The sequence below is a fragment of the Panthera tigris genome, chromosome A1 (assembly GCF_018350195.1).
Source record: "Panthera tigris isolate Pti1 chromosome A1, P.tigris_Pti1_mat1.1, whole genome shotgun sequence".
Classification (NCBI taxonomy): Eukaryota; Metazoa; Chordata; class Mammalia; order Carnivora; family Felidae; genus Panthera; species Panthera tigris.
This window is the reverse complement of record NC_056660.1, coordinates 206,925,716-206,936,506: the sequence shown is the minus strand read 5'-3', so window position 1 is coordinate 206,936,506 and position 10,791 is coordinate 206,925,716. Positions and strand designations below refer to the sequence as shown.

The 10,791-nt window shown below is 38.1% G+C and overlaps 1 protein-coding gene across 8 annotated transcripts in view; it reads right to left on the bottom strand.

Annotated features, from left to right (window-relative positions):
- Positions 1-756: 756 nt before the first annotated feature.
- Positions 757-10,791, bottom strand: part of RICTOR (RPTOR independent companion of MTOR complex 2) — a 119,212-nt gene continuing 109,177 nt past the window's right edge. For all 8 annotated transcript variants that reach the window (XM_042996179.1, XM_042996190.1, XM_042996182.1 and 5 more), the window contains 4 exons: positions 4,876-5,031; positions 4,419-4,542; positions 2,739-2,877; positions 757-2,623 (listed from right to left, as the gene is read on the bottom strand). In XM_042996179.1, coding sequence (XP_042852113.1) covers positions 2,549-2,623; positions 2,739-2,877; positions 4,419-4,542; positions 4,876-5,031 — 494 coding nt within the window. In that variant the 3' untranslated portion in view covers positions 757-2,548. The remainder of the gene's footprint in view (positions 2,624-2,738; positions 2,878-4,418; positions 4,543-4,875; positions 5,032-10,791) is intronic.

Genomic DNA, 10,791 nt, shown 5'->3' with positions numbered 1-10,791 from the left:
ACTGACACCATTCCTAATCTTTTCTGCTATAATTTAAAATTTTTAAATACTAAGTTAATCACTTGGCACTGCATGTGAGCATTTTGCATCATAAAAGTCTTTTATACAAATGAGTACTTGAAAACATATTAGACCCATCAGTGAAACATGGATAAACCAAATAGCACTATACATTTAAGTACAGACTTTTTTTTTCCTTAGATTACTGATAACCACAAAACTCTGTCTCCCCAAACTAAGTGCTATAGGCAATTACTATAATGCATACATACATGTCTTTCAAAGTAAAAGTCAAACAACAACAACAACAACAACAACAAAAAACTGTTAGGCTAATAGTAACAAAGACTTCATTCCAGGATGGATGAGTGAAATGAGGTCCAGGATGGGGACAGGTGTGTGTGTGTGTGTGTATGTGTGTGGTGTGTGTGTGTGTGTGTGTGTGTGTGTGTGTGTGTGTATGTTAAGAAAGAATTACTATTAACTTTTGAGGGATTAAACCACAGATTTTATACTCTATATTAACTGAGGTAGTGTTTAAAATGAATGTCTAAAATATGTCAACCCCATCATGAATGAATAAGATTACTAAATTACCTCCTTTGGAGTTTTTAACCACTATTTGGTCTAATATCTCTGACATTTGGTTTCTGGAAGGCAGTTCAATCGTCCAAGACCAAAGACCAAGGTGACAGGCAACCAACGTTCTTAAAAGTACTGTTAACATTTAAATAAACACTTGGGTTCAGTGATAAATTAAAGTGAAAAACAATATTTTATTGTCACTTGGTTTTACGAGAGCAAATCCGAAGAACCACTTCTGAACACGAGCAGCAGCCTGCAGCCCTTCTCTGCTGTGACGGTGACGCTGCTGCACGGTGCACGCGAGAACGCACCGGACGAAGCGCGGTCAAGAGGCGTTATGAAGTGAGATGAAGTGCTTCATCCCGGATGGAACTTTCAGTGCCAGTAAATTAAAAAAACAGAAACAAAACAAAACGAAACAAAAAACACAGTATCTCTGTGAGTTACGTTTCCTAGTTCACAGGGTTCTTTACAGAGATCTCAAAGAACAAGCCCGTTATAAAAACAATCTGTAACATGGGAAAATATTCATCAAGGTACTGTGTGGCAAAGCTGATGTGTAACTGTAAAAATGGTATAAACAAATGAATTAAAAAAGGGTCCTAATCAGTCCAGCTGGATTTTTTTTTCTATTATATATAGACCTCAAAAAAGATAATCCTTTCATTTACAAGCATTCTAATGGTGATGGCCATGCTATTTTTATATACAAATTTGCATATATGTTTAATTCCTGTAAAGATTTCCAAATATCTTTAAACATATACAAATTAAACACACAAATAAACAAAACCTTGCCCTCATCAACTTAACAGCTTCACAAATGTGATAAAGGCAATTGTTGTGTTGATAAACTCACCTATCACCGCATTTAGTTTGTGCAAAACAAGAACACTGATATAAAAATTATATTACTGCTGCTTTAAAATTTGGTACTTAAGGTTTTTCACTACAATTTTCAATCATAATTAAAGTTTGCATTAATGATTTTTTTTTTTTAAGGAAATATGGCTCTTCTTTTCCCACGGAATGTGTAAATTGGAGGCAAACTTATCTCTTCCTCAGGAAATCCCAAGTGTCAACTTACTGCTTTCTTTTGCTTTAGGTCTCATTTAATAGTGCTCGCTCTGGTTCCTGTTTCAAATGGTGATATGGGAAGTTGATGAAAATGACAAGTCCACTGAAAACATGTGCATTCTACAAATGGGAAATACTGAATTATAAAATGATGTTCCGATACGAATCAAGAACTGTAGTGAAAAACCTTAATTGGTTCGGATAGCCTATAACAACACACTGCAACAAAAGTGAAGAGACAGAAAACAAACAAACTGTGATGCAAGTCTAGTAACATCAAAATAACTTATACAAGTTCTGGGTTGTTGAGGCTCTTCTTTTGCTTTGAGGTTGCAAACCTCTGAAGTAGTGTTACAAACATTAGGAAAGATGCGGAAGGGCCAAAGTTCCCGCTCTAATACCAGCAGTTCTCGCACACCCCGCTGTGGTAACGGGGTGCAGCCTCAGAGACACGGATTCCTGGTTTCCACGAATTAGTTAACAAACAAGGCATCTTTAGATTTACCCTAAAAAAAGAATTCAGAAATAACTGTGTGAAGGGTGCTTCTGCATATCCTATTATTGTTCCACTGTGGTTACGCTCTTAAAAGGAAAAAGTAGAAAACCTACGTAGGTATTCAGTGCTTGGCTCTTGCATATAATGGTAACTAAAATTCTTAAAAGTGTGGTAATGAACAGCGAACCCCCAGAGGGCTCAACAGGGACAAGAGGAAGTTGTTCCGGTTGGGGAAGTCCGAAGTTCCAACTGTGCGTGTACCAGTGATCGCTGGAACAGAAGCTACTCCTGTCTTTGCCGCCCGGTCAGCATTTTCTGAGGCTTTTTGTTAGGAACTCTGCAAGTCTGAATATATATGGCGTCCATCTATGCACGCGATAAGCACCGAGGTCAGGACTCAGCAGCTGTGTCCACTGCAGGTGGCTTTGGTGGTGCTGCCAGCACAGCCTCTGCTTCTTCATGCATCTAGGAGAGAAGTGGTGACTTGCTGGCGTATCAACAGATACAATCTGTCCTTTAACTTATCCAAACACAGAATTATTCTCGAAAGGTAAACTTCCTAAGTACGAGTGCTACTTACTTGTAAGAACTGTACATCTTGAAATAATTCTTGTATGAACCTCCGACACGGAAGTCTAAATGTGCAGTGTGAGAGCAAATGAGAAACCTCAGAATAAAGGCAGATGTCATCAAATGTTTGAGGATACTTCTCCTTAATTCTAAAACCGAAGAAAAGATGATGGTGGGATAAAAACTGTAAAAACAACTTACCTATTTTTCCACCAAAATATCACTTTTTAAATGTTTTTCCTCTAGACATTGATTCGATGGCATACTGGCCTAAGAATATAAAATATTAAGCATCCCTAGCTCACACTTAAACTAGACATTTTAAGTTTGGGGTTACCAGAAATACTCTTTTTCACTAGCATGAGAAATTGCAAAATTTATTTATCCACCTAGGATGACTTAACTATTTTCAAAATTAAATTTTTAAATAGAAGTAAGTTTTTGGTTAAGTGTCCGACTCTTGATCTCAGCTCAGGGCTTGACCTCAGGGTCATGAGTTCAAGGCCTATGTTGGGCTCCACGTCCAACTTAAAAAAAAATAAAAAGAAAAATAGAAAGAAGTTTTAAAAGTTAGTTTGAAGTTATTAATATCCTTAACTGGGCTATCTCTTTCTATCTTCCACCTTCTAACAGTGGCTTTTAACTCAGAATCAGGGGTGGGGTATGCAGGGTAACACACAGGCTAAAGACCTGCTACTGCTAGAGAGTGTGTGGCCGGAAAGTCTGCAGTAGGACCTCTGTGTTACTGTTTTTTTTTTGTTTTTGTTTTTTTTTTAATTTTTGAGAGAGTGAGACAAAGTGAGAGTGGGGGAGGGGCAGAGAGAGAGAGGGAGACACAGGATGGGAAGCAGGCTCCAGGCTCGGAGCTGTCAGCACAGAGCCCGACGTGGGGCTCGAACTCACGGACCGTGAGATCATGACCTGAGCCGAAGTCGGACGCTCAACCGACTGAGCCACCCCGGCGCCTCTGTGTTCCTGTTTTTTTAAAGGCCCACAGGAGACTCTGCACTGTGTTTCTTGTGAGGACCACTGCTTTTTAACAGTGCAGATTGAAGATGGTAATGGTTCAATGTAAATTTTCTTTTATCATGCTGCTCTGCTTTAGAAAAACAATAAAAATTCTGCAACTTGTACTACGAGAAAGAGGAAAAATAGGGGGGAAAAATTAAACCAAGAAAATATCACTTGTTTTTTGTATAGGTCCACTTATCTTAAATTGTTCAGTCTCACAATTCCCACCCTTTCTTAAAAATTATTCAAGACCCCAAAAAGCTTATTTTTGTGTGGGTTACAGTCACTGTTAATTACCATATTAGAAATTAAAATTGAGAAGATTTCAAAATATACATTAATTCTTTTAAAAAATAAGCCCATTACTTGTTAACCTAAACACATATATTTAATAAAAAGTATTTTCCAAAACTAAAAAGTAGGAAGAGTGGTATTGTTTTACATTTTTACAGATCTCTTCAAGTCCGGCTTAACAGAAGATAGATTCACATACCTACTTCTGCATTCCATTTGTTACTGTAATACATTATTTTGTTTGAAGTACACGAAGGAAATCTAGCCTCACACAGATATACCACGCAGAACTATGGATGTAAGCTAATTAGTCTAACTTTTGAAGTGTTTCAAGGATCTTTTTTACCCTAAAGAGCAGAACAGAGAATACTCATGGTTTACTTACGTTAAAAGCCCAGTTTCATGACATTTAGTTGAAACTGAACTACTCAAATTAATGACTAATCTCAGAACTTCTTTACGAAGGAGTATGCGGCACATTGGTGTATCATCTGGAATTGTTTTAACACCTGAAAAGGCGATTAAAATATTTTATCTTTGTCACAATAGAAAATGATTACAACTCATGAAATTTGTTCTTAAACTAAAGATCTAAGACAGAGATAAACTGCGCATAATCTACTGATCGTTCTGGAAATAAAATTCTAATGCAAGAAGCCAACTAAAAGGACACACCTCAGCAGCTGAAACAGGTGACTAAATACAGGTACTGATAAGTACACCTGACTAAAACAGGCTTGCCACAATTTTGAGATAACATCAATTAACATTATTTATCAACAACAACCACAAAACGAAGTATAGTTTTACTAACAGTGTTTGGATTTGAATCTGAAACTTACCTAACAGCAATTCTGTGCTTTTGGTGCTGCTGGCTGAGCCTTCTTGAGACACTCCATCACTGCATCCAGAAATCCCTGAAAACTTAGAAGGAACCACTTCTAAGGGATTATGGATAGTCTGCTCACACCAATCAGAATATGGAATGTCTTGAAGGTCTGAAGAAAAAATTAATTATTGCAATTAAAGTATCATTATAATGGCTTAATTCCTATGCTTGCATTATATACCAGAGAGGAGATGATTCCTTTTAATTTCTTTCCAATTTTCAACATTTTCCATAATGATCTTGGAAATAAATTCAGACTGTTCAGATAGTGAAATTTGTTAAATTCTAAAGATTTTATACATAAATTTTCCTAAATTACAAAAATAACATAAAACTAGTGATTAAAGAATTCAAATAAAGACATATATAGAATAAAACATGAAGGTACCTTATCTACTCCCTCACCCATGACTCCCACCCCCAAACTAAATGCCTCCCTAAAGGGAAATATGGTTAAAAAGTTTGACATATATGTATCTTTAAGATCTTTTGCTATTTTAAATTTCTTTTTCTTATTCTTTGGGTGTGTTAAGTAAGATTATACTATACTATTATTCTATGACTTGCTTTTCTCCCCATTTAATAATTACCAATATAAGAATCATACTTCCCTGGGCTTATCATCAGTTCATTCCTTAGAATTAAACTTACCACCCTTCCCATGCACTGCTAAGGTACTCCTAGATGGGATTTTGAAGTCAACCAAACATCTCAGTGTTTCTAAGATGACATTAATTTTTTTATTTAAAATTTTCCTGAGCACTTAAAGTGATTAGGGCAAATGGAAATCAGGAAGTCTTTGGCTATCCTTTTAGGGAGTAACACGGGTCAACCTATAAAATCATACAACCTTCGTACTATAAGACATACTGGAAATTAATTAAGGCTCTCATCTCATGAAAGAAAAGAAATTCAGAGAAAGGAGACACACACTTAGCCAGAAGGTAAGAGCTCTTGACAGATGGTCCAGTAGTCTTTCTACTATAGCACGTTGTCACAGTACAGAAAAAAAGCCCTATTTTTAAAGCCCAGGAAACCAAACCAATGTCAATCTCCCCCTATGTTTTTTTTCCCACAAAACAGATATCACCCCCTCCTCTCACCTCTAAGCACTTCCTAAGATTACTATTTACATAATACTAAGCAGAAAATGCTTTGGTTCCTTGGAAAAGAAAAGTTATAAATTGGCATAGTTTTAAAATTCTGGTTATTAAGGAAATCATGTGTCTTTCAGCCACTTAAAATAACACATGCTACTTCATCATTCATGGATTTAAAAAGTAAAACTATTGCCAAAAGATTTGAGAACTAAAGATGTACTTAAAAAGCAACAGTGCCAAAGGCATCCAAATCGGTCAGGAGGAGGTCAAACTTCACTCTTCGCAGATGACATGATGCTCTATGTGGAAAACCCAAAAGATTCCACCAAAAAACTGCTAGAACTGATTCATGAATTCAGCAAAGTTGCAGGATATAAAATCAATGCACAGAAATCGGTTGCATTCCTATTCACCAAGAATGAAGCAACAGAAAGAGAAATCAAGGAATCGATCCCATTTATAATTGCACCCAAAACCATAAAATACCTAGGAATAAATCTAACCAAAGAGGTGACAAATCTATACACTGAAAACTACAGAAAGCTTATGAAAGAAATTGAAGAAGACACAAAAAAATGGAAAAAGATTCCATGCTCCTGGATAGGAAGAACAAATATTGTTAAAATGTCGATACTACCCAAAGCAATCTACATATTCAATGCAATCCCTATCAAAATAACACCAGCATTCTTCACAGAGCTAAAACAAATAATCCTAAAATTTGTATGGAACTAGAAAAGACCCTGAACAGCCAAAGCGATTTTGAAAAAGAAAACCAAAGCAGGAGGCATCACAATCCCAGACTTCAAGCTATACTACAAAGCTATAATCATCAAGGCAGTATGGTACTGGCACAAGAACAGACACTCAGATCAGTGGAACAGAACAGAGAACCTAGAAATGGACCCATAAACGTATGGCCAACTCACCTTTGACAAAGCAGGAAAGAATATGCACTGGAATAAAGACAGTCTCTTCAGCAAGTGGTGCTGGGAAAACTGGACAGCAACATGCAGAAGAATGAACCTGGACCACTTTCTGACACCATACACAAAAATAAACTCAAAATGGATGAAAGACCTCAATGTAAGACAGGAAGCCATCAAAATCCTCGAGGAGAAAGCAGGCAAAAACCTCTTTGATCCTGCCCACAGTAACTTCTTATGCAACACATCTCCAGAGGCAAGGGAAACAAAGGCAAAAATGAACTATTGGGACCTCATCAAAATAAAAAGCTTCTGCACAGCAAAGGAAACAATCAGCAAAACTAAAAGCCAACTGACAGAAGAACAGAGGGTTACTGGAGGGGTTGTGGGAGGGGGGATGGGCTAAATGGGCACGGGGCATTAAGGAATCTACTCCTGAAATCATTGTTGCACTATATGCTAACTAATTTGGATGTAAATTAAAAAAATAAAAAAATAAAAAAAGCAGTAGTGCTGAATAACCAGGTAAGAGACGAACGTGTTATTTTAGACTCAGTTGATGAACTCCCCAGGGACTATGACAAAATATTCCAGCACAAGAACAGTAAGAAATTTAAACTATATTCAACTGACATGTTTCTGAAAAGTTATAAACTTTTATGTATTTCAGCCTTCCCTTTAGCCAGCGATGATAACTCCTAACATGTCTAACCTGTTAGAATCACATCCTATCTCTGAACATGTCATCCGTTCTCATTTAAAAAAAACAACAACTCATTCTTCTAAGTACACTAGAACTATATAATTGCACGAACATCTGTGAAGGTGGCAGAAGCAGAACAGGATGTTAGCAAATACCCTCTTCCAACAGCCTTTCCTTTGAGCTTTACATGTTTGAACAACTGCCAGACCAGATGTTCTAAAGAATGAAATAAGCTCTAGTCTTGATGTTCCTTTAAAATGGTCATTAAATAGTACAGGGATTAGTTTTTAGTTATCTGCCATGGACAATACGGATGTCTTCTTTCTGATATACAAAATCTTCCAGGTGGCCTACAGGAATGCTTCTGAAACTGTACTGTGCACATGAACAACCTGGGAATCTCGCGAAAGTGCAGATTCTGATTCTATGTGTGGAGTGTGAGATTCTGCATTTCTGACAAACTCGTAGGTGATGCTGATGCTGCTGGTCCTCTGACCATACTCTGGGCAGCAAGAGATCTGCAGGGCCAGGTCTCTGTCTGTCTCTCTAGATCATACATCCTCTTCCGTCTTGCTTTCTGAGCTCTATTCACACAGGTGTCTTTTCAGTCCCTCCTACTTCCCACGTACACTCTCATAAGAGAAGACCTTTGCTCAGACTGTTCACTCTCTCTTCAAATTCTCTATATGCCAGTCTTTACTTTGTTAGCTTCTATTCATTTTTTAGACCACAGCTCAATAATGACTTCTTCAGAAGTCTCCTCTTTGACTTGCCTATTTGGTTGTATTCCTTTGCTAATACCATGTACCTACCCTTGATGACACTTACTACAAATGCAGTGTTATATTTACATAATCAATTGATCAAGTGACTGATCAGTCAATCCATTCATCCATTTCTTTCCCCCACTGAACTGAAGCTCAGAGAGTGTAAGAACAGTGTGCTGTTTTTTGTTTTCCTTCCCTCACAAAAGTTTTCCTGGCATCTAGTTTAATGTCTGGCCCACGGTAGTGGCATAATAAATATTATGTTGAGGGCATGAATGAATAAAAGTTCGGTGACTTTTTAACCATTTGGCCTTCCTCCCTTCATGCTTCTGAGATGGGTATCAGCAACAAACTGCAATCATTTCCCAGTTCAGATTTTTCCCCTGCTGTTCCTTAGAAACACTTCACGTCACTGGCGCACCAGCTGAGAGGCTCTGACAGCTATGCCAAGGTGAGCACCTTTCTGCTTCCAGCAAGTGTTTCACAAGTCCCAAACCCCACGATGCTCTCTGCCGATCACTCTCCCAGCTACAGGTCACAAATGGATTAAATTAGCTATGACTGTCTTCTGACTAGGTAATTGGAGGGCTGGTTTCCCTATTTCTTGTTTGATAAAATTAAGTAGAAAACAGTATAGTAAAATCCATCGTAACTGTTTCATAAGTGTTTGATGAATAAGTATATAAATGAAGCAGAACTTGCAGAAACTAAAATATCATAAACGATGTAGAGCCAAATGATTTAAAACCACACTATTTTCTACCGTGTATAATACATCAGAACAATATTGCCCAAACCTCTCACTCACAGGAAATGAGAATAATTACAGCACACTGGGGCCCTGGACAGGGCTGTTCACAGTGGAAAGTGCCTAGGCCAAGGGTTTGTCCAAACCCAGGCCCTAGGGGGCATGGAAACATTAAGGGAATTAATTAACTTAGCATACCCATATCTTATTTATGGTGCATCAGCATGCTGCAACCCATCAGTTGGAAAGCTCTGAATCAGACTATCAAGGAGAAATTTAGAAGAGTAACTCAGAGAACTTTAGTTATGACCAGGTTTTTCTTGATTGTGGCTAAATGATATTCACCAAGAAAGGATATCTATGGAAACACTTTAAATGCTCATATAAACACATATTAATTTGAAGTTGCTAATACAGATGGTCCTCAACTGATGACAGGTCGACTTTGTGATGGTGCAAAAATGATACACATTCAGTAGAAACTGCTTCAAATTTGGAATTTAGATCTTTCCCTGGGCTAGCGATCTGCAGTATGATCCTCTCTCGTGATGCTGGACAGTGACAGCGAGCCACAGCTCTCGGTCAGCCATGTGATCATGAGAGTAAACAGCTAATACACTACAACCGTCCTGTTCCCACAAAGCCATTCTGTTTCACGTTCAGCAGAGTATTTAATCAATTACATGACGTACTCAACACCTTACGATACAACAGACTTTGTGTTGATGATTCTGCCCAGCTGTAGTCTAACGTAAGTGCTCTGATCATGTTAGACTAGGGGTGCCTGGGTGGCTCAGCATGTTGAACGCCCAACTCTTGATTTAGGCTCAGGTCGTGATCTCGTGGTCGTGGGATTGAGCCCTATGTCAGGCTCTGCACTGGGCGTGGATCCCGCTTGGGATTCTCTCTCTCCCTCTCCCGCTGCCCCTACGCAACAAGCTCTCTCTCAAAAAACAACAAAAACAAAGACAAAAAAACACTTAAAACACAGAAAACAAAACAGTGATTGCCAGAGGAGAGATGGTGGGGCCAGGGGTGAAAGAGATGCAGAGGATCAAGAGCATACCTATCACGATGAACACTGAGTAATGTACAGAATTGCTGAATCACTGTATTGTACACCTGAAACTAACATAACACTGTACATTAACCATACTGGAATTTAAAAATATTGAAAGAAGACCAGAATTGTTGAATAATTATATTGTACACTTGAAACTAATAGAACACTGTATTTTACTAACATTAGAGAAAAAAAGGGGGTGTGTGGGAGGCTCAGATGGTTAAGCCTCAGACTCTTGATTTCGGCTCAGGTCATGACCTTGCGGTTCTTGGGTTCGAGCCCCATGTCAGGCTCTGTGCTGACAGCGTGAAGCCCATTTGGGATTCTGTCTTCCTCTCTCTCTGCCTCTCCCCCACTTGGCTCTCTCTTTCCAAAATAAATAAACATTAAAAAAAAAAACAACAATAAAAGACAACAGACAGATCACACAAAGAGTCTTATGTGTTGGGCATGAATAGCCAGTTAAAGAACTGTCAACAGACTAATCCCAGAAAACAGTATGAAAGATGAATTGGAAGGGGCCAAAACTGGAGACAGAGACACTAACACTCCAATAGGAAAT